The 24,524-nt window shown below is 39.8% G+C and overlaps 1 protein-coding gene across 2 annotated transcripts in view; it reads left to right on the top strand.

Annotated features, from left to right (window-relative positions):
* The window catches only part of TXLNG (taxilin gamma), a 47,005-nt gene extending 23,581 nt beyond the window's left edge, over positions 1–23,424 (top strand). For both annotated transcript variants that reach the window (XM_054007019.1, XM_054007026.1), the window contains exons 4-10: positions 7,568–7,738; positions 8,786–8,980; positions 10,610–10,729; positions 14,234–14,308; positions 16,851–16,943; positions 17,559–17,654; positions 19,955–23,424. In XM_054007019.1, coding sequence (XP_053862994.1) covers positions 7,568–7,738; positions 8,786–8,980; positions 10,610–10,729; positions 14,234–14,308; positions 16,851–16,943; positions 17,559–17,654; positions 19,955–20,272 — 1,068 coding nt within the window. In that variant the 3' untranslated portion in view covers positions 20,273–23,424. The remainder of the gene's footprint in view (positions 1–7,567; positions 7,739–8,785; positions 8,981–10,609; positions 10,730–14,233; positions 14,309–16,850; positions 16,944–17,558; positions 17,655–19,954) is intronic.
* The last annotated feature ends 1,100 nt before the right edge of the window (positions 23,425–24,524 follow it).

Here is a 24,524-nt window from a genome sequence, read left to right as displayed (position 1 = left end):
CGGGGTCTGAAGCATTTGGTTTGCTGCTGGAGAAGACCCATTCTGTGCAGTTGGGTTTCCATCTCCTTATCTTGCTGGGACTCCTGGGCCTTTGTCCTGTCCTCTTTCTCCTGCTGTCAGTCATGTTGGCCTTCCAAGCCCTTTTGTTCACAGTCCAGTGCAGCAGTAGCTCACATAATTTTGCTGAACATGTCCTCCCTAGTCCTCTTCTTTCGCCTCATGAGTGTGAGGCGTTCTGTGAGCATGGAGGGGGCACCCCTCAAATTTGCCATGCCAGAAGCTGCTGATTAAAAACAGACATATGTACCATTGGATTAACAATCACCATGGAAAGGGATAAATAAGTTTAAAAAATCCCCTCCTTTATTCCCATAAACACTTTTAATAAGAAATGCTTATTGAGACACTTCAGCTTTGGACTGCCTCAGCACTGCAATGCTCTCCAGACCTAGCAAGTATGGCAGAGCAAGGGTGAGGAGTAGGAAGGATTTTCTGTTGCATGAAGCTATAAAACTTCAGACCCTATTTCATGAGTATAGGGCAGTGACACTGATTACTGGCACTGTTTTCCACAGGCAGCGGTGATTTTAGTTGATATCTCACTTCTGAGGTTTGCAAAGGCTCAGAGAACACAGCTGCTACTGCTGTCCTGAAGCTGCCTGTGCCTGTAGCCCATATGCTGCAGTGGTGCCAGCCAAACTCATTGCCGAGTGGCGTGGGAAAGTGTCCTACAGCAGAAGAAGAAATAATGCCGCAATCCCCAGAAACCTTTGGGAGAGGATTGCAGAGTATCTCCATGAAAGTTTCATTGAGATCTCTCAGGAAGATAAAAGGGACATCCCTACTAACATAAGCAAAGAGCACTGCCTGGCCCCCGGATGCACAATCCAACAGCAGAATGAAAAGTAGATGCCAACTCTGCCTCTGTTTGTACCTTTTTACCTCGTCTTGCACAAATAAACTCTGAAAGGTCTATACCTTTGTCTTAACTTGAGGGTGGTCCATGGGCCATTTTTAAATTTAAACATTCTAAGGAAAAATGTGTGCACACACTTAGCTGAGCTTCCTTCCCCTACATTAGGCTCATCTATGTTCACCAGACAGGACTGGCTAGACTGTAGCAGAATCTCAAACAGCTCCTGGCTTGTGGTATGGTTGGAGTCCCTTGCCACGTAACAAGCCCCACCACCTGCTCCTCCTCTTCCTATTAGTTGTTCACATCAGGAGTGTCGGTCACAGGCTCCTCTGAGGTGCCCATAGTGGTCTTCAGGGTGCTTGCTGCCAAGTATGGCATGCAATTCGTTGTAAAAGTGGTAGGTCTGTGGTGCAGCACCAGATCTATTATTACACTCACTGGCCTTGTGCCATCCCTGGCGGAATTCTTTCTTTTTCACATGGCACCGCTGCTGATCCCTGTCATACCCCTCTGCATGCATCTCCTGTGTAATCTTCTCATAGGTGTTCTATTAGATATTAGATATTTCTACATCTAAACCATAGCTGTGCTTGCACAAACTCCTCTCCCTGTAAGCCCAGGAGATCCAATAATTCCTGTCTGCTCCGGGTAGGAGTGCATCTAGTGTGTGGTTGGGCAGTTGCACGCAACGAAGGTTGTCTGACAGGTGTGCTTCCTGAGGTCGGGGCAGTCAGTGAAAAGGCATTTCAGAAACACACGGAGGCACTGAGAGGGAGGGAGAGGAGTTGATCAGCAGGACCGAGGGACCCAGACATAATTCCACCCGCTCCCCCGAGCGTGCCATGTCCCCGCCCTCCCAGCACCTCCAACAGGCTGCTGAACAGCTGTTCCCCAGTGTGCATGAGGCACTGGGAGGGAGGGGGAGGAGTTGATCAGTGGGGCCAGTGGACCCCCTGTTTGAGAAACCCGAATCTACAGTATTCAGTCCACGTTACCTGTTTTTCCAATTAATGAAATTAGCCCTAGGATCACTGCTAACTATCTAACATAAACTCCTACATTTATGACAGTCGGTGCAGTTCAAAAAGCTTGCACATTTGGTCTAATTTTATGTCTGTATACAACTAGAACTTGAAAGGCAGTATGAAATATTAACTGTGATAGACATATGCAGTGCTCTGTCGTGTTAGTTAATAACAGTAACTTGTTCAGTTTTAAAACTACTTTACAGCAATCTTTGATTTAAACATTACAAAACAAAGACAGGAGTACTTGTGGCACCTTAGAGACTAACAAATTTATTAGAGCATAAGCTTTCGTGGACTACAGCCCACTTCTTCAGATGCATATAGAGTGGAATAAATATTGAGGAGATATATACACACACATACAGAGAGCATAAACAGGTGGGAGTTGTCTTACCAACTCTGAGAGGCCAATTAATTAAGAGAAAAAAAAAAACTTTTGAAGTGATAAGATAGCCCAGTACAGACAGTTTGATAAGAAGTGTGAGAATACTTACAAGGGGAGATAAATTCAATGTTTGTAATGGCTCAGCCATTCCCAGTCCTTATTCAATCCTGAGTTGATTCTATCTAGTTTGCATATCAATTCCAGCTCAGCAGTCTCTCCTTGGAGTCTGTTTTTGAAGTTTTTCTGTTGTAAGATAGCCACCCGCAGGTCTGTCATTGAATGGCCAGACAGGTTAAAGTGTTCTCCCACTGGTTTTTGAGTATTATGATTCCTGATGTCAGATTTGTGTCCATTAATTCTTTTGCGTAGAGACTGTCCAGTTTGGCCAATGTACATGGCAGAGGGGCATTGCTGGCACATGATGACATATATCACATTGGTAGATGTGCAGGTGAACGAACCCCTGATGGTATGGCTGATGTGATTAGGTCCTATGATGATGTCACTTGAATAGGTATGTGGACAGAGTTGGCATCGGGCTTTGTTACAAGGATAGGTTCCTCGGTCAGTGGTTTTGTTCAGTGATGTGTGGTTGCTGGTGAGTATTTGCTTTAGGTTGGGGGGTTGTCTGTAAGCAAGAACAGGTCTGTCTCCCAAGATCTGTGAGAGTAAAGGATCATCTTTCAGGATAGGTTGTAGATCTCTGATGATGCGCTGGAGAGGTTTTAGTTGGGGGCTGAAGGTGACAGCTAGTGGTGTTCTGTTATTTTCTTTGTTGGGCCTGTCTTGTAGGAGGTGACTTCTGGGTACTCGTCTGGCTCTGTCAATCTGTTTTTTCACTTCAGCAGGTGGGTATTGTAGTTTTAAGAATGCTTGATAGAGATCTTGTAGGTGCTTGTCTCTATCTACAGCAGTACCAAACAAAAGTAAGACTTCATAGTCTGCAGTAGGTTTAGTCTTAAATAATTATGCCTATGTCCAAAAAAAAATTAGTTATTTTAATTCAGATAAATGTGAAATGGTGAATTTCACACCAAAAAAAATGTTTACCTTTTTTAGCCATGTTAGGTTAATGTTTAAATATGAACCTTATTCAAGATTGAACAATTGCAAAAGAAAAATGAAATAAAACAAACATAGCAACTAAAAAAAGAAAAAAAGTCAATTTTAAATGGAATTATGCTAGGTTGGCAACAGGTCAGCTCTTCAAGCATCATGCTGTTCATTATCTTTTCATCATTAAGCATCAACTGTTTCATCTATATCTTTGTTATCAAATTAATCAGTAACTTATTTTCCCTCTTAACTTAATATTCTTCAGATGAACTTTTCATCTTTCTTTAATCATATTTTGTGATACGTGATCACCAGCTTCCCAGCAGTGAAGGTCTTCAATCTGTTTCTGTTTCTTGAATTATGATTCCCCAAACCAACCAGTTTTGTTCCGCAGATGCAGTAGCACATGCAAGTGTTAAAAGAATATCTGCTACTGTAGCAAGAACATGAGGAGGACACAACCCTTTCCACCATGATGGAGCATGTTGTTTTTATATTCAGCTGCTGGGACTGCACTTCGCATTGTTTTAGAACTGCCTGGGCTTCTTTTTGCTTTATATTTTGCTGTCTCCATCATCATTGCTTGTTTGTTTGTTTGTATTTCCTTTAACATTTGCAACAGTCACTCTGAGATCACAAGCTGAATCAGATTCATGGTCAGATTTTGGCCCTGGAAGCATGGATCCAGAAGGTAGGCCGTATTATGAGCGAGAGTGATCACTTGATTTTTGTGATACTATCTTGTCTCTCATTCTCTTCCACTTTTGTAAATGAACTGTGTTCAGTATTCTTGCATGTTTCTTAACATTGAGAAACTCGTTCTTGGCATCAGACAGTGCAGAACTATTATTTTTCATATTCTAAATGACTTATCTACAGTATCATTCAGTTAAATGAAATTGTCTTTTCACATCCAAAAGACATCATCATCAAGAATGTTAGTGCAGACTACTCAGGGAGAACACCCGGCCACCCCTTCTTCAACAGCAGCTGAATGAAGAGTCTTTTTGCATATTTGAAGTTCAAGACATTTAATAGAAGATGCCCATCGAGTAAGAGTAGGCTTACTCAGTGTGAATGAAACTGAGTGCTATACTAACTGATGCTGAAAAATGTTTGCTGGTACTTGTTTGCTTTTGAAAATCTTGACTGCGCTTTTCACTTGTAGCATGTGGTGTGATGTTGAAGATCTTACAACTTTGCAAGTGAAAAACTGCATAATATGGGCAGCATATCCATAACACAGAAGTTGTGGATACACATCAGCAAAACTCAAGTAGTGTTCATGTTAGCCATGTTGTTGTTCACAACAAAAATAACCTTCTGTGGACCCAATTCACTAATTATATTTTTTAACTGGTCAGCAATATACTGGGCTGTGTGGTGATGCTCAGTTACACATTGGAATAAATAAAACACTGGCTGTGGGGTTATCACCATGAAGTTGATATCTTCACTGCAAATATTGTTCCATCCCTCCAGACGCTAGAAGTACATGAGGCACTTATGCGGTAAGAACACCAAACTCTTTTTCACATCCTCTGCTTTGGCATTCAGAAAACTTCTGCAAGCCATTTCTTTCTTGGTCCTTTGGATGCAACTTACAAAAATAAATTTAGTGTATAAAGATTTTCGATTATATGAAATGGAGTATTGCTGGCATAATTACTTCTAGCAAATGTAGGGGTAAGTTCGTTTTTCTTGTAGTAGGACATTTTATATAAAAAACTTTTGATACTGATTTGATGAACATCTGAAGACTTTCCAGGAGTAGGAGTTTTTGATGCCGAAGCAAATAAAGTAACAAAATTCTTAATTGAAGATGAAGAAATGGAATTAGCATCATTTTCATTGCCACTTACATCACCGTATTTATTCAAAAGACACCAGACTTCACGATGCTGCTGTCAACGACAAAGTAGAAGAAGAGTACACAGAAGAAAACAAACTTTGAGGTAGACTGGTTTACTCTTCCTTGCTGTTTGCCTATAATCTTTTGACAGTAGCTGGACACATCACAAGAATTCCTCAAGTGAGGGTTCTCCATTCTATCTACATTTGTCTGATATAACTTGCACTTAGTTTTAACAGTGTTTCCATGTTCGTGTCCAGTAATTATATATATAAAAAATTATTTTGGCTTTCCTCAACTCTACATAATTTATGATATTACTATTGTTAATGTCTCACTACTTCTGGATTGCTGTCTCAGTTATGAAGTATCTCTTGAACTTTAATCAACCAGTAGCTATTCAGTCTTTCTAAGCGCTGCTGATTGGAAGATTCCATCCAGTCAAAATGTTTTTGGGCATGTTGTCCCCTCCCAGGACCTTTAAAGACTCACAGATCACATGAAGGTAGAGGTGGGCAGTCGGCTCCTTCTTCCTACAGCGCAAACACAGGCTCATAAGCAGCAGTAGAAAAAGGAACAGAGCTGGAAGGGGAGGGGCTCTACAGAGATGTGATGTCACAAACCTCCATTAACAGAACTTTCCATATTTATCAGCAAGGTTTGGTTGGGGATAAGTGCGGGGGGAGTTGATGGAGGGGGTATTTGGGGGAGAGAAGTGGGGGTTTATTTACATAGGCCTATAACATGGGTTGTTCGTGTTGAGGGCAGTGGGGTTAATAGCTGTGATATTTTTGTTTAGGGAGGACGTTTGATGGCTAGGCATCTTTTTTTTTGTGTTCGAGGAGGAGGTTTAATGACTGAACACTCCTTTCCCTTCTCCAACCTCTTCTGAATTTATTTCTGTAGGTTTGTCTTGGCAGTTTAGATTGACGAGGGCCAGGGACCATGTCTTTTAACTCGTTTAATGTGCTTTGTAGACCACCATGAACAATGATGGCCTGGTATACAAATAGATATATGTATAATGTTTGTTCTAGAAGATTCCAGCCAATTAAGATGATCAACCTTCAGTTAGTTCACCTCTTCCCCATCAGTTGTCATTAGCTTGTAGTAAAGTAAGTAATCAAGACATTTGGACACCATTAAATTAGGCTTGAATAAAGACTGGGAGTAGATGGATCATTACACAAAGTAAAACTATTTCCCCATGTTTATTTTTCCCCCTACGGTTCCTCACACCTTCTTGTCAACTGCTGGAAATGGGTCATTTTGATTACCCCTACAAAAAGTTTTTTCTCTCTCCTGCTGGTAATAGCTCACCTTAACTGATCACTCTCATTATAGTGTGTATGGTAACACCCATTGTTTCATGTTCTGTGTGTGTGTGTATGTATATGTGTGTGTGTGTGTGTGTGTGTGTATAATCTTCCTACTGTATTTTCCACTGCATGCATCCGATGAAGTGGGTTTTAGCCCACGAAAGCTTATGCTCAAATAAATGTGTTAGTCTCTAAGGTGCCACAAGTACTCCTGTTCTTTTTGCGGATACAGAATAACACGGCTGCTATTCTGAAACAAGACATTTCAGTAAGTTTGCTAACAGATGTCACCATGTTGCAATAAAAAGCTAGGCCATCACCTACATCTATTACAATCCCATTGGTTAATGCATCTGAGGACCTTGTAGATGAAAGAATAGGAAAACTTATTCTGAATTACCAAAAATTTCCTTTTTCTGATCCAATCCTCCCATCTTTGGAGAATTTCTTTGATGTATAGGATTAAAAAGGCCTGTTGGTCCATTCAGCTTGGTTCTTAAGAAATATGCTCTGCAGAAGAAATTGACAGCTTATTACTATAGCATATATAAACTTACTAACAAGTTTCAGTCTACGGGGTGTTATCCTTAGCTGTGAAAGCTGTTTAAATTGGCAAGTTTTTCAGCGTGCCTGTCCATACTCTCACATATCAGTGATTGATAGGTCTGGTTCTGCTTGCATAACTGCATGCAGGCTGAGAGCCCGTTGGTTAACAGTTCTATAGACCTTGTAACTCAGAGGAAATTTTTGGTCAATCAGAATAGGTTTTCATAGTCTCATGTTCCAAGACTGTCCATACACACATTCGGAATTAACTTGTCCACAGGACAAAAAAAAAATACCCCAAACAATTGTAGTAGTCTACTCTGGTCTTGGTGAAGGTCTGTAGATTTCACTGTTCTCTTCTGAAGCTATTTAAAGTTCATTCAATCTTAGTTTAAGTTGTTTTGACTAGGCTGAAAAAGATGGCGCACTCATCTACATTTTCTTAAATATACTCTCTAACTTTAGTTGGAGGAGAGCCGGAATGTTCAAAAGCAGATGAAGATACTGCAGAAGAAACAAGCACAGGTTGTGAAAGAGAAAGTCCACTTGCAGAGTGAGCATAGCAAGGCCATTCTAGCACGCAGCAAACTGGAATCTCTGTGCCGGGAGCTTCAGCGTCATAACAAGACTTTAAAGGTTAGTTTATTTGTGTTTTAAGGTAAACCCTATTTCTGATTTGCTATTTATATTCATACTTTCTGCTAGCTAGCTGGTATTTGCGCTGTTTCATGTCCAATACCCAGATCAGTAGAGAATAACAACCCTTTTGAGTATCAGGATTGTGGGAATTGGTGTGTTTACTTTAGTTAGTTTCCTTACTTAAACTGGTCCATGGATCATACTAGTTTAGACTGCTGTAGTGTCTAGTCTTGCCGTAATAGTTACTGAGAGCTGTGGTGTTGGCTGCTAGTAAAATAACATGAATGAAATCAAAACAATGTAAAATGACAAGATATAAACAAAGCTTGAATTGGCAGGAGTAAGATGGAAAGGAGATTGAGATTCCATTCATTTCCCTGGGTGGTTATTGTAGGGAATTGCTTCACCAAATAACTGTTTTATTAACTTTAGGGTAGCTTTTAATTGAAGTACAAAAACATTGGTGAGGAGGTGAACACAAACCATTCAGCTTTCTGTTTCAAATGTATCAATGCAGGATTTTTTTGCCTCCTGGATAATCATTGCTGGCCTTACCAAACCATACTTACATCAGTTAAACTCTTTCTCAAGCCATAAAGACGAATGCTCTTCAAGCATACAATAAACCATATCAGTTTTAGATCAATTGAAAAGTAAAAACAGAAAAAAAATGCTAGAGCTTCACTTGCCAATACCAAAATATATAGAGCATGGTAATAGACTGCTGAATGTATATTAAAATATCTACATTAAAACACCTAGCTAAATCCAGAGTGGTTGCAAGACCAGGAACCAGCTTCCCTAAAGAAGCATTCTGATAGCACATTTGATCTCTTATCCACACAAAGCGCACTGAATTGGTAAGGATTTAATTTTGTCAGTTTGGGCAAAACTTTGGTTTTGGTTTTTGAACATACCAATGTTGTGGAAGTATTCATACCTGAAGTGTTTATTTTGACCCATCTCTATCTTAAATATTGATTATACGGGCATATTGCATCACTTTTGACTTGCACACCATTAACAAATCCTTTTGGATAAAAGGAAGAAAACATGCAGCAAGCACGTGAAGAAGAGGAGAGACGTAAAGAAGCAACTGCACATTTCCAGATTACACTGAATGAAATTCAGGCCCAGCTGGAACAGCATGATATACACAATGCCAAGCTCCGCCAAGAAAATATTGAATTGGGGGAGAAGCTGAAGAAACTAATTGAACAGTATGCTTTGCGGGAAGAGGTAATTTAAATTTATGCTTCCATAGGCACTCAAATTAGTTTCCTTACTACATTTAAGTGGTGGCTTTCTAAAAACATTCTTCAGTAATTTAAGGGGTAAAATTGCATGGTATACTCTACATAAATAAAGATAAATGCCTTTTTTAATTTCAGGCTATTTGGCCCAAAATCTCTTCTTTCAATCCCCATCCCATTTCCATGGGGTTCTCTGGATCCCTAACAGAGCTCAAAGGATCCATTTTTCCAGACATTTCCACTGACATTAATGGCCTTATTATAATTGCACTAAAATGTGTGGTGCATTAAGTCATTAGCAATTGCGCATTTTTCATTATATTATAAGGTAATGGTTCAATTTGAGTGGATAAAACAAGAGTAAAAGTGGTGGAACATGTTTAGGAAGGTCTTTTGTAGATTATTTTGGGTTGTTGACTTAGTCATCTTATGCAAACATATGTTTAAATGAATTCTTCTAAATTAGTTTATGAAAAAAAGAGTATTTAATTGTTTGAAACAATGTGCTGCTGTTCTCATGAACTTTTAAGGAGCCTGCTTTGTTTCCCAAGTGTGTGCTGCCCAACTTTCCATTACCTTTGTTTTGTCCACTTAACTCCTGTTTCTTGCATAACGTCTGCTGAAATTGCACCCTATTTCTAAGATCTTTACAATTGAGACTTTAAAAAATGTAGTATGTTTTTTCAATTTTTATATATAATCAGTAATATTTAATTTAGAAATTTTATTTATTATAAACTTTTCCTCACTTTGCTTAGTGGTGCTACAATTTAAAGTTCAGCTTTCCTCAAATTTCAGTTGTTATACATTGATTCCTCAAATGTAACTGGGTGTAGATATGTATTCAAGATAAATATTTTAATTGAGCTCTATATTAGATTGATACTGAGGAAATCATATTCACTGATGAAGTACACAGTTGTCTGTTCGAAGTATAGGAAAGTAAAATTAAGGTTATTTATTAAACTACATTTACATTTATGTTGTAAATAAAAGTTAGAAGTGATAATGATTAAAATCAGTTCACTTTCATAGTGAGTACTACGGCTTTCTTTGGTTCCCAACCAGCAGTTGTAGAATACGTGTGTTCTGATTTTTTTCATAGTGTGGATTGTTTTCTAATACTTAGGTTGTCATGAACAACTTCTCTCCTCTCTCATTCATGATCACCTCCTGTGGCAACCAGAGCAGTTGTTTGTGGAAAAGGAAAACTAGGAAATTAATGTAATTTAGTGCTATTTAACAGCTGGTAATGAGATGTGACCAATCAGCTGTTTGTAGGCCACAGTTTGCAATTCTTTGCATTTACTTTCTGTTTTTTAAGTAAAACATGGTTGGGTCATGTTTTCATGCTTCTCTCATCGACTGTGAGGGGCAGAAACTTTTTTAAATGAAAGTTCAAATTCTCCTGTATTCACTTGACTCTGGAGGTTGGGCTTAAAGAAAAACACCACATATATTGTGATCCAATGGTCAGTCAACCCTGACCATTGGATCACCAGACTTGAATACTAATACTGTTTTTAAAACTTTTTTTTTTCCATTAAAATATCTTTTATGTTGGTTTAACTATGTACTGCTCATATTACACTGTCAGGTTTTACTTTTTCCTTAGCATATTGACAAAGTGTTCAAGCATAAAGAATTACAGCAACAACTGGTGGATGCCAAACTTCAGCAAACAACACAACTTATAAAAGAAGCCGAGGAAAAACATCAGAGAGAGAGGGAGTTTGTAAGTTGCTTCTGAGCTTACTTTAAAAAACAAAAAACACAGCAACTGAAGGGGCAGCATATTTAGGGCTAAGATAGGGCTAAGGGCTTTTCTATAAGATACTAAGATCCAAATGGCTTAAATAAATTAAAAGGAATCTGAATTGTACCTGCAATATACATCTATACAGGTGCAAACAAATAATGTGCATGCAGCTGCAGTTTTTTTGCAGCACACTTCCTTGTTCTTCTGATGCCTGAATTTGGTCAGCTATGCTATAAGAAATGTGAGGCAGAAAGAGGGTGAAAGCAGAAATAATGTAAGCACCTTTAAGAGCAATTGCTGTTACCAGGAAGTGTGTGCCCAGTGTTTTCTGAGCACATGAGACTGTAAAACTAAGAATTTTTACTTGCATTCTTCCAAGCAGTAGCAGCTTGGGTGGAAACTACGTAACACTGAAGTCTTCAATTGAAAACGTGCCCTCCTGGTGATGAAATGGCTTTAGGCATTATAGGCCTGATCCAAAGCCTTTTTAAAGTCAGTTAGTCTTTGGTTCAGGCCCTAAATATTCACTCCCCTCCACCCAAAGTAGTGACTTTGTTTCCAGAATTTGAACAAAATCTTACAAGGTGTTGGGGAGAGGGCTATGTCTTCTATTTGTTTTTATTATGTGTTTATAGATAGGGTATAGAAAAAAAACTTGAAGTTTCAAAATTGGCATGAATATAGTCTTCATTGAGAATGAGTATTTATGTGTGATTTGGGATGGAGGGGTCAAAAAAATCAAGTAACTTCTGGCCATGTTCACCAATCTTATGAAGACTGAGATTTAAAGATAGAGGATACCACACTGTTTTGGTGAAGAATTCTTGCTTAGAAGTACAGGTGTGTGAATCTTCTCTTTTCTAAAAGCTAAGACATGCTGATAATCTCCTGATTTTAAATTAGACAAAGTAGATTTTTAGAAAGTTTAAATTTTAGCCAAGTTTGACAAAAACTCTCCCACTTTGACATCACTACACTTTCTCTCTTCAGCATTACTGCTTTACGTACAGCAGTCGTTAATGTTACTGGCATAGTTTTGTTTCATATAAGACAATCGTCGAAGCAGTCCAGTCTTTGCAAATAACTTCTTTAACATACATGACAGGAGAACATCACAAGTGTGAAGCTAATTGTACTACATAACATTTTTTCCACGCTTGGGCATTCATATATTTTTGTAGTAAAATAGCTTTTTATTGTACTTCTGCATATCGTTTAACACGTAAGTGTTCTACCAGAATGCAAACACAAACTGAATTTTCCCAACTGTTTGAGAGATTTTCCCGTGTAATAAAATCAATTTCAGTATATCAGTAAATGGTTTTAAAATATCAGCTAAGAACTATTAATTTGTGACAGACGGGAGAACACAATGATAAGTAATCTGGCACAATTTTTACCTATTTTGTTCTTTAACAAATTAATTTTTTAACCATTTAATACAAGAGTAGGCAAGAACATGTTCAACTGTATGAAGTTTCATGGTAAATCGAAGTTTCTCTTTTATATTACTTTGTATCAAGCCATTGTTCTTCAAATGATTGCATATGTCTATTACACTAGGAGCATGCACACCTTGTGCAGATATGCTGGAGAATTTTCCCTACTAGTACCCACCCAGAGGGGCAGCCATGCCAGTGCCATGGTGTCCCTCATGCTCTGAGCCGAGGGTATAAAAGGCAGAGCTGCCCTGCCTATTCTTTGGTTCCTCCTTACTGTCCATGGTTGAAGCATGCTGGCACCTCATTCCTCCTGGTATTTATAGCTAATAGTTGCCTAGCTGTACTTAACAGTGATACTCGTTATGGTCCTTTGGAACCCCTCTTCTTTTTTTCTCTTCCTTATTGTCAGGATTCAGCTCCAGGCTCGACTTGGTACCAGGGGAGACTATGCCAAAGTGCCCTGGCTTCAAGCCTTGCTCTGGGTGTCACAAACCAGTTCCTGTGAGTGATCCTCGCTCTCACTGTTTGAAGTGTTTAGGTGACAGGTGAGCAGTCTTCCAAGGCTTCAAGACCAGAACAATAGAACAAAGAGAAGATTCTCATACGTCCTCATAGGGGCTGCTCTTTGCCCAGCATCAGAATCTGACCAAGGGAGTTCCTTGACCACGCTTTTCACATGTGCTCCCCCAGCCATACCTGTGGACCGAGACAAAAGAAAATCTCCCTCACCACAGCAGTCCTCAAAGAAACATAAATGCTCTGAGCATTGTAAGGGGACTGTTTTGTCTTCTTCAAAGTCCTCCATATAGAATTCCTTAGTTGCAGAGCTTAAGCCACTCTGGTACCGTAGGTAGAGCATGCCCTTCAGCCCACCCCTCCCCAGTACCGCAGTCTAGTGGCTCTTCTAAAGTAGAGCTGTGGATCCACGTCCAGGACCGTCAATACTGGCTACTTTATTGGCACATATGGTGGAACCATTGCCCCTGCTTGCAGCGGGGCAAAGACCCCTTTCGGTACAGACCACTTCAGAGGCATACGAAGCTTGCTAAAGATCTGCTGAACCTCTCAGTACCACTGTCACTGATCATCCAGATTGAGTGTCCTTCCAGAACCAGTACACATGGTGCACGCTTTGGGGTATGTTATGATGCCTGTGACCTTAGGTCCTGTATTGCTTTTCTCAGTGTCTGTTCCAAGACCACTGGTAATGGCTCCACGTCAGATCATGGTACCAATCGCTAGGAAGCCCTTTCAGGTCCATTTCCCAACTGTTTGTTTTCTATCAAGAACAAACGAGGGGGCATCCTGTAACAGTGCAATGGCTTTCTAAGTGGATCACCAGCTGTGGTGCCCAGGATGCCCCCAGGGAAGCTGTCTGTGCATTCAATCAGAGTCCACTAAGCCTCCACTGTATTTCTGGGAAATTGCCGCTTTGCAGATGTCTACAATAGGGACAAAGTTGTCTTGAGTCCACACATTTGCTAAACATTACAGAGTTACTGTTGCATCAAGGAAATATGTGAATGGGAGGAAGAGTCCTGTAGTCCATCTTCCGATCAGACTCCTAGCCCACAGCTCCATTGAAAACAGCTTGGGAGTCATCTAGTGTGATGGACATATGCAATTACTCAAAGAAGAAATGGTTACTCTCCTTCTCGTAACTGTTCTTCGAGATGTGCTGCATATGTCCTTTATGCAACCCACCCTCCTTCCCCAACGCATTAGAGTCTCTCATCTAAGATTCTGGTACAAAGAAACCGAAGGGTGGGTGGTGCAGTTCTTCCCTTTATATACTTTGTGCTTGCAGCTCAAGGGATGCCTGGCTGCAGACTTGGCCAGCCCTGTGGGTGCCACTAGGGAAAACTTTCCAGCACTGGTGCACGAGGCACACCCCCCTAATTTAATAGACATATGCACCACATCTCGAAGAACAGCTACAAGAAGGTGAGTAACTGTTTGTTCCCATTTACATTATCCTTAAAATTTTGCCCGTCGATATAATGTGCGATAATACAGTACCATTTTCTCCACTTTTTAGCTATTAAAAGAAGCCACTGAATCCAGACACAAATGTGAGCAGATGAAGCAGCAGGAAGCCCAACTAAAACAGCAGGTAACTGTACTGTTCGATACAGATGATCCACAATGACAATATCAATAGATGCTTATGGTTTTGACTCAAACTTGACATTTGAGGAAATACAAAAAATTGCAAATTAAACTTTCATTAATGGAAACATTGAATTTTTATGGAAACTTTAATTGGTAACAGTTGTCTGTTCAATGAACACTTCTCGCTATATGTACGTTGGAGATATTAGTTAAAAATATTTTCTTGAAATTGCTATTTGAGGCTCCCAGTTCCCTCCACAATCCTGGAAAGTGATAGATGCTGAACTGCTAAGATTGTTTCATTAATTTAAAAGAATGCTGCATCCATTGTGCTAAGACTTGAATATCTGAACGTCTAAGGACTGTCCTATCTGTGGCCTCCACCCTGCTGGCTATTTCACAACACCTCTCTTTTTCCCTGTGGGTGATTCTCTTCCCCAGGATGTCACATCCTTTTTTCCTGGTCATTCTGGACCCACACAGTGCCCTTTGACTGGAAAAGGAGCTAGGTCCCTTCTCTTTCCATAATGACTTGTGGCCCAATCCTTGTTAACATCATGTCATTCTGAAAGAGATGGAGGGTAGTCAGTAATGAATCAACAAAGTTTACTATAGAACTTATTGATCCTTGCAGTCACTAAGGCCCTGTAACCCTGGGGTTCAGGTTGACTTTGCCTTCTTTTGCCTCATATGCACTTAGGCTGGGTCCAAATCCTGGTGCTGCTTCCTTCATAATATATCTAAAATTGAATCTTCTCTCTATCCATAATGCTAATCCTCCTGTCCAAGCATTCTTTCAGCATGATTACTACAGCCACCACTTCTAGCTCCTCTGGTCTCTCCAGAACCCACATTGCTCCCTGCTTCTCCTGTTAATACAAAATAAGCTCCTAAGACAGTCTTCCTTCTTTCTTTTGTTTATGCCCCTTTCCACATCTACCTTATCCTGATTCTCCTTTCTCAGATTTTCATACACACCCCTGCACTTATCCCTACCTTTAATTCACAGAGTTCTAACTCAGGTTTTCCCTACAGAATCGGATTCTTTCAAACTGGATTTGTTTAGCTCTAGACCAGGCCAGTGTTTCTCAACATTTCTCAGGTTGGCCACCCCTTACGCAAAGTCAAAAAAAATTTTGCAACATCCTTATGCTCACTATAAAAGTGAAAGCAAAAAATGTATCCTTGATAAACCCATATAATTTATTTCTGTGTGTATTTCAAAGGGTTAATAGAGAACACTTGACCTTGAAGGATAAGGGTTTGTGGAGACTGAGGGAGGATCACCTTATGGCCACCCTTGGGGAGGTTATCTTTTGTGATTCTCTCTCCCTCCTCCTTCCTTCCCCCCCCCCCCGTGACCACCAACCAGTTAAGAAATGCTGATCTGGACAAATTCCTGATGGGACCCTTCTGAAAATTGGAGAGGGAATGTGTTTTGTGTATTCAGTCCCTGTGCTTGAAATTATATGATCATGCCTCTACCAGCCTAAAATTTGCAAATTATGCCCCAGCTGTGATAAGATTTGACTGGAAGAGAATTGAGAGGGAGTTCTATTTGCTGCTTTAAAGTTTTTTCAGGTTAAGTGGGAAGCTGCTAATAATGGCTGTGGTACTCCTAATTTGCCTATTCGTATAACAGCAGATTCAAATATCTGTCCTCTGGATAAAATGTTGTGTTTACTAGAAATTCCACGGATGAGGCTACTTCACTGTCCTTACCAAATAATCGTTAGTTCCCTTGCCCAGTTGGTCTCTTATAAGATGTGTCAACAAGGATATTAAAAGGCTTGTTTATTCCCTATCAGATCTCCACTTCCTTGGAGTTCCTACTCACGGTTAAAATTTGTTAGGATAATTTAGGCCCCAAACAAGTCCCCAGTTCGATTTATGTTTGTAGGATCAGGGCTGTAGTTGTTTCTTAGCCATGTCTTTGAAATAGTAGCAAGACCATGTGGTTGAGAGCCTCAGAGGTGGATGTCACTTCAAATCCAATCTCACTATTACACATGTAGAATTTGCACTTTGTTACTAAATCCCACACCTATGACTACTTCAGCTTTTATTATTCATCTGATCCTAATTTGCTTTGGTATTTTAATCCTTGCCTTGTTTAATATTTTGTATCTTAATAGTTTTTAAATTACATATTTACACCTAAATTTGTGCTTAATTTTTCAAATTGTAGCTGTTACCTTTATTTGTGCATAGTTAGAAATGCACCTCTTTCAAACTTTTATTTAACTGAGATGATAACCCATGTCTTAATGCCGAACTTTTGTTAGAATATAATCTGTTGCTTTATAAAGATAGCCCTAGCTCAGCATCCATGCACAATTTGAGTAACCATCTATTTTTATACAGTCATCTACACATGCTGTAGGTGAAAATTTACCTGATAGATTAGAGGGGGAACGTAAACATTATTCTCTTATCTTTGTTGCATTACTATTATCTGAAATTTCTGATGTACCTTAATAAACATTGCTTGTGTGGTAACATTGCTATACAGTTTAAATATGTCCACATTTTTTTCCCCAAAGCTTTCTCTGTACATGGATAAGTTTGAAGAATTCCAGACCACCATGGCAAAGAGCAATGAACTTTTTACAACCTTCAGACAAGAAATGGAAAAGGTACTTTATAGAATTATGATGTTAAAATTTCATGAAAAATATTAGAAAAAAAAATCCAGCTCCTTATTGGGCCTTAAAATCCCTGAAGAGGCTATATAGGTGAATACAATTTTAAAAGTATTTGTAGCTGGAAAAACTGTAAAATGGCACATTAAAACTAGTTATCTACCTCTGATTTCAGTCTGATTACTGAGAGAGGAAAAAATCAGCATAGTTGTGGAAGAACATGATGCAATCCAGTCTTCTGAAACACTTGGCGTAACTGCATGCCAAGTTCTGATTCCAAAAGCTAATATTAGAAGTAGAAAACAGCTTTTTTTTTTTTTTTAATGGTCATGTGCAATACTTTTAGTTAGAAACTACTTTTGTTTATAAATGAAAAAGATGATTGTAGAAGCTTTTGAGGGAGGATGGAAATCATTTTTGTAACCACCATAATCTTAAAAGTAATATTTTTAAATAATTTTTCATAGGTCTGACATGAAACCCTTTCCTGTAAATTCATTTTATAAGGCTACTTTGAAAATACGGTTTAAGCAACTTACTAAAACATTTTAATACGTGGTTACCTCTATTTTGATCCTAGTTATAAAACTAGCTTTACTATATTTTTAGATGACCAAGAAGATAAAAAAACTGGAAAAAGAGACAATAGTGTGGCGTACAAAATGGGAAAACAACAACAAAGCTCTTCTGCAAATGGCTGAAGAGGTGGGTAACAATCTTCATAGTTTAAGGAACTGTGTAGTCACATTCAAGCAGGGCTTGACTCTACATGGCCCTTCATTTCTAGATAGCTGGAGATTGTCAAGAAATGCTATGTAGCTACTCACTGTACCACTAATTTTTTTTTAATTGCTAACAATTTGTGCGTCTCGTTTAAATAACTTTTTTCCCAGGTAAATTGACCATCCTTCTTCTCAAGGACAAAATGAATTCTGTTTTTTGTAATTGCTATCCATGACATTTGATCTTCATATGTCTAGTCCAGGGGTCGGCAACCTATGGCACGTGTGCCGATTCTGAATGGCATGCTGCTGCCCACGGAGGAGGAGGGGCTGGAAAGCGCCACGCTGGGGGAAGAAGGGGGAGGAGAGAAACTTGGCTGCGGCAGGACCAAGCTTCTGCCTCCTGCGCCGAGGGGAGAGCAGTGGGAGGGAGCAGTCCTGGCCCCCCGCCCCACTCAGCCCCACCGCTCTCCCCTGCGGGGGCAGGAGGCAGAAGCTTGGTCCTGCAGCAGCCAAGCTCCCCCGCTCTCCCGTTTCTTCCTACAGCTTGGTGCGTTCCGGCCCCTCCTCCTCCTCCTCCTCCCCCCTCTCCCTGCCGGTGACGGCCCTTGCGAGGGGGAGCAGAGCAGAGCTGAGCGGCAGCGTGCTCGCTGCTCTGTAGAGGAGGCAGAGAGAGGTAGTGACGGGCCTTGGGGAAGGGGGTGGAACAGGGCATTTCCCTCCCAGCCCCCTGCCATGAGCTGCTCAGGGCAGGGGGCTGGGAGCACCCCCACGAGCTGAGCACCCCAGCCTTCTGCCCTGCACCCCCACACACCCCCAGCCTCTGCCCTGACCTCCCACCAACACCCAGCCCTCTGCCCTGCACCTCCACAACCCCCCCAGCCCTCTGCCCTGCACCTCCACACCCAACCCGGCCCTCTGCCCTGACCTCCCCCCAACACCTAGCCTTCTGCCCTGCACCTCCACATTCCCCCCAGCCCTCTGCCCTGACCTCAAGTCGCCCTGCTCAGCCCACTGCAGGCCTAGATGAACAGAACCCCAGGCTGGAAGCGGGCTGAGCAGGCTGGTGGCGTAAGATCAGCATTTTAATTTAATTTTAAATGACGCTTCTTCAACATTTTGAAAACCTTGTTTACTTTGCATACAATAGTTTAGTTATATAATATAGACTTATAGAAAGAGACCTTCTAAAAACATTAAAATGTATTACCAGCATGCGAAACCTTAAATTAAAGAGAATAAATGAATACTGGGCCCACCACTTCTGAAAAGTTGCCTACCCCTGGTCTAATCAGTAAAAAGCATAACGTAGGAATTGGCATCCTTAACCTATTGCTTATTAGGTAGGATTTTGTGGCAAAATTGTACAAACTATTTGAGTCTATTAAATACTGGGACAGGTACTAGATTGACAATCCTGAAGAATCCTTGGAATTGTAAAACTCCCTTAGCTGCAACTAGGGGTCAGTGTAGTTCTGCCATGTCTGTTAGTATTCTTTCTCTTATTACCAGATTTCATGGCAGAAATGTATATATGCTTGTGTACAAACTGCTTTGAAATCAGAAATATTTGGTACCCATTCACTAAAGTTGGCTGAGTTCCATAAGTAATATCCCTGTAACTGTAGTCTTGAATGGTAACAAGTTGTGTGATTTTAGTCTGTGAGCTTCTAGTGGACTCTTTTTCACATTAGAAAACACTTGGTCACAGCTGGCAGTATGTAGTACCCTTTGTTGCATCTCATCAGACTGACGTGTCACCCTCCTACATGTGATCCCCCTTTGGTTTAGAACAGGGGTAGGCAACCTATGGCACGTGTGCCGAAGGCAGCACGCGAGCTGATTTTCAGCGGCACTCTCACTGCCCGGGTCCTGGCCACTGGTCCGGGGGGCTCTGCATTTTAATTTAATTTTAAATGAAGCTTCTTAAACATTTTAAAAACCTTATTTACTTTAAATACAACAACAGTTTAGTTATATATTAAAGACTTATGGAAAGAGACCTTCTAAAAACGTTAAAATGTATGACTGGCACGTGAAATCTTAAATCCGCGTGAATAAATGAAGACTCGGCACACCACTTCTGAAAGGTTGCCAACCCCTGGTTTAGAACATTGGCGGCAGCCTGAGAATTTGTACCAACGCTGTTTATGCTCTGCCTTTTAGAGGGATTAAAGAGAAGACTTTAATCTCTAAGCCTGTCAAAGTAGTGCCTTTTTAAGAGAAATAAATTCCCCCAAAAAAATCACTTCAATAGGTTAATCTGTTTTTTATTTCTTACAGAAAACAGTTAGAGACAAAGAATACAAAGGCTTTCAAATAAAACTGGAGCGTTTGGAGAAGCTGTGCAGGGCTCTTCAGACGGAGAGGAATGAGCTGAATGAGAAGGTGGAAGTTCTGAAGGAACAGGTTTCTGTAAAAGAAGCAGATGTGGATCTAGCAGTTGAGGTGTTGCAGTCATGCACACTCAATTCCCATGAGGAGCTGGGAACTTCCACTGATACAGAACCAGGAATCCAATCAGATGCTGAATCAAGTGCAGCAAATGAAGGAAATGGCTCTGAAAAGACTGTCTCCACGAGTCCTGTTCCTGTTGACTAAAATGAAGCGTAAACACTGTATTGAGAGATATATTTTGTGTATAACTTTCTCTGTTGGTGGTAACTATTGGTTTTGTGGTGAAAATTTTCTTACTTTTTCTACCATATATGTATTTTCTTAGAACTACTGGACTTATGTGGTACAGGAAGCTGCATAGCAGCTTTGAATAGCGTAATCTATACATTTTCCACAACTGTGTTGCACATCTGCCTCATTTTTAAAAAATATTTTTCCATAAAGAATGCATGTGCATTTCCTCTCCCCTAAACACAAATCTCACCATGTCAGTTAAGACTTGTGTACAGATTTAACATTTCATGGGGAAAAGTGACAGGAGTGTCACTTCATTGGTTTGAAAATAACATTTTGCTTCTGTTAACTGAACTAAGGTTTGGTATACTACTGTAATTACCAAACTCTTCAGTAAATTATCTACATTCATCTAATGGCCAGTAGGAACTTCAACTATCTCACCTGATTATATATGAAAATAAGGGTCCAGAATATGATCAAGAATATTTTACAGGGTTTTAGTGTAGTTGTGGTATGACAAAAACAGCTTTCAAATATACATACTTTAATTTGCAGCTGGTAAAACAGGGTGTACAACTTTCTTGCAAACTTCTCAGGGTTGTGCTCTAAGGTTAATTCACAGACAGACTATATTTGCCCTCCCTGTGAATGTGTTCAATTTAACTTGCAAAGAAAGCATACAGGAATGAGTGTTTATGGAGTGAAGTTATCTGTAGTGGAATATACACAACTGCAGAAGTGTTAGTCGTGTTATGTTCCTTAACATGAAACCTCAGCATTGCAGAGAATTCATAAAATTATTATTTCTGATTAGAGAAGTTGTATTAAATCTGGATATTTTAAAACAAGGATTTCTTGTAGATTTATACTGTAGATACTTACTGCATTCAGTGCTTAAGACATCAATCTTTGGTTTGGATGTTCTTTACTTAGCACTGTATGCAATATATTTAAGGATCTGTAAAGAACTCAGTTAATATTTGATCATGTGGATTCAAATATATTCCCAAAGTAAAACATTTAACTTGTTACACACCTAACCTGAAAAGACACTGATTAGCAGACAGAGTGCCTTCCTGGTACCTACTGCTTGCCTGGTAAAATTGGTAATTCAGAGGTTTCATGTTAAACTAATATGCCATAAGTTTAAAAAAAAAAAAATTTACATTTAAAAAAAATGTAATGGACTGCAGTTGTGAGCCTTACAGTGTTTCATTTTGAAAACTTGGGCATCCAATTTTTAAGGGAACTGTTCACTGGGACAGGTTGGGACCAACATTTATTTTTAGCAAGGCAGGTAATGTAGGCAGGTCATGTGTTAAGTAACAAGCTACTGTTAACTTTAGCCCATATATGTTCGCTTTCTAGTTTCAGTTGCTGTCACTTTTATTTTAAGAGATACAAACGTGTAGCTTTTTCTGGTACTTAATGTTCTTTGCACTTAACTTCAGTGTGGGATTTCTGAACCAAGCACATAACTTTCAATGAGCTTCCCTCCCCGCCCCCTTTGTTCTTTTTGGCAGTTTAGTGGCTAAATTACTTGAATGTTCAGGCTGCACTGAGCTCTTGATCCCTTCCCTGATGTAATGATGTACATTAAAATAATGTAGACGTCTTATAAAGAGAATAAGGTTGTATAAAGCCTGATAAATGTGTTTTAGCTCATACCACTGAACAAAACTGTATCAAACTGACATTTCTTAAATTGTGTAGCAAATGAGTGACATAAATTGGGAACTGGCCAGTTTCTCTACAATTTGCACCGTCTGTTTTGTATTCGTGGTCCACACATGGTGAAGTGATGAGAAGGTCGAGGTGAGCAGTCAGAGAGGTTGGACTCAGCTTTGAAACACTAATCACGTTAACCACATGGCAACAAAAATACTGAAAAGAAGAAACATCCTTCCAAAGTTGCTTCATCAAATGATTTGTCTGACGTTGTCTGTTGTCATGGAATCCAAACACTGTAACAGAAGTAAGTGTTTAAATTTCTGCCAAAACTGGTCTTCAGTTAATAAATTAAGTGAGCGTGAAATAATTTTCCTGAGGGCAAGTGAAGATCTTAATGTATCAGTTACAGCACAACATACCCTTGGCAAAAGGTACAAATTTCACAAGTGAAGTGGAAAGTGCAGTTTTCTCTTTTTAAAATGTATTTGGTCTCCTGTATCTATAACCACCTTTCTTTTTATAATGCGTGTTCCATGTGTAGTCAAGAGTGAACTTTGGACACTGCCACAAGGGCTGTAAAGATATGTGAGACGAATGGAAGAGCAGTACAGACGATATGTAGTTACTGGCTTGCATGTGTAAATGAAGCAGAATGCCACTAGTAAAGGGTTTTAAGGAATCTGGGATTTTCTTTTTATCTCTGTGTGACCCTGAAAAGGTCCCACATCACACCAACCTTCCCTCTAGCAAAGGTGGGCTGGACTTGGCTTCCTGGAAGCAGTTAATGTCATTCCATGCACTGGCCAAAGGGGTGTTGCTATAAAGAATGCAAGTGATAAGCCCAGCACTCACGCTGATCTGCCATACAGCAGGCTGTTGCACTGCCACTGTACAGCCAAATTGGTTCCAGTAGGGTTTTTATGGAAACTTACATTGTGTATCTTCCATAACCACAACTGTTTTAATCTAGGCTGTAAATTTATGTAGCCTCTGATGTGTACACCTAATTGTTAGTTGGGCCCATGATTTTTACCATGATTAGGCTGCAAAAAAAAAAAAACTAAATTGTATGTGATGCAAGACCCAAATACGTGTAGTAGTGTACACAACTACATTAGGGCTGTATCTCTCCAATCTGTTTTGTCCTTCCTTTATTACACTTACACCTGGTTATATTACAGTTTAATTCTCAGGTGTTGCAGAAAAACTACCTCTTCAGACTGTAGATGGAAATAACTGTGAAAAAAGTGATGCAGAAATCTAGTTTGTGCTAAACACACTGCTTTATTTTTACAACCATGTCTGCTTTCATGAGAAAAAAAATGATAAATGAACAGGCAGTCTTGTTTTGCTTTTCAAAAACATTTTGTAGGGATTTTTCACTAATGTGAATCTGAAATTTTATCTACTCGATTCTGTATAGATTAAGTAAATATGTATGCTTAATATATCAGACTCTGTGTTTTTCTTTTATTCTTGGAACATATTCATTCCTAACTTGGGCTGTCTGGCATACTTGTTAGGAGCTTCAGGAGAGAATTTAGAGGTGTGACATTTGAAATTACTAGTAGCATGGGTACAGCACTCTAGCTGTGCTGCTGTAACGTAAATGCTTCCTATGTTGACAGAACAGGTGTTTCCACTGATACAGGTAATCCACTTCTCTGAGCGGCAGTAGCTGCATCTACAGTGGGAGGTTAGGTTGACCTAACTCAGTCAAACAGGGAGCTAAATTTTTCACATCTCTGTACCTAGGTCGACCTATGTTTTAGGTGTAGACCACTCCTAAATGTATTCAGGTTAAATGGCAGCTGCTAATTTAAAACAGCAGTCTTGAAGTTTGAGCGTTTTAAAGCACAGAATTGCTGTTTCTTTGATGGAAATCTTAGTTATGTTCAACACTGAACACAAATGGGCTGAGTTTCGAATAAATTAGGGGCTTGGAATGTGAAGTGGACAATTTTTTGGGGTTTTGAATCTTCACTACAAACATCAGTTACCTTTTTTTTCATTACTTTGCTAAATTCCAATATTTTTAACGGTAATAGTTATGTGTTACTCTATTTGTGGGAGTGGGTTGGCCTGATTGCGTGTCTCGTCACCTTGTGCCAGCTAGTACAAAAGAAGAAAACAGAATTTTAGGCCCCCCAGATTGGGTGGTGTTTTTAAGTTTTTCATAACAAGTTATGCAAACTTAATCAACCACTACACAGAGGAATGTTCCTGCACAATAAGACGATTACATTGTAATAGCACCCAAAATGTCCATGATGCTTTCCAGACACAGTAGTATGCAGTCTCCTGCTGAATGGTGTAAAATGTGTAAGTCTCGCTCAGTGATTTTCCTGGAGCAGGAAGCTGTTTGGACACTGTTCTAGTGCGAATAAGACTGCTGGCTCTTGAGGATCCAAGGAAGTGTACCTTCAAAATTCCCAACCTCTCTATACTCAGGAAGTCTCATGCAAGGCTACTGGGGTCTCTATGGAAAGGCTTACAAAGGGACCAGGCAAACTTTTCAGATATGTCTACATTTGGGTGAAACTCTAGT

The sequence above is a fragment of the Malaclemys terrapin genome, chromosome 1 (genome assembly GCF_027887155.1).
Source record: "Malaclemys terrapin pileata isolate rMalTer1 chromosome 1, rMalTer1.hap1, whole genome shotgun sequence".
NCBI classification, from domain to species: domain Eukaryota; kingdom Metazoa; phylum Chordata; order Testudines; family Emydidae; genus Malaclemys; species Malaclemys terrapin.
This window is presented reverse-complemented; position numbering and strand designations above follow the sequence as displayed.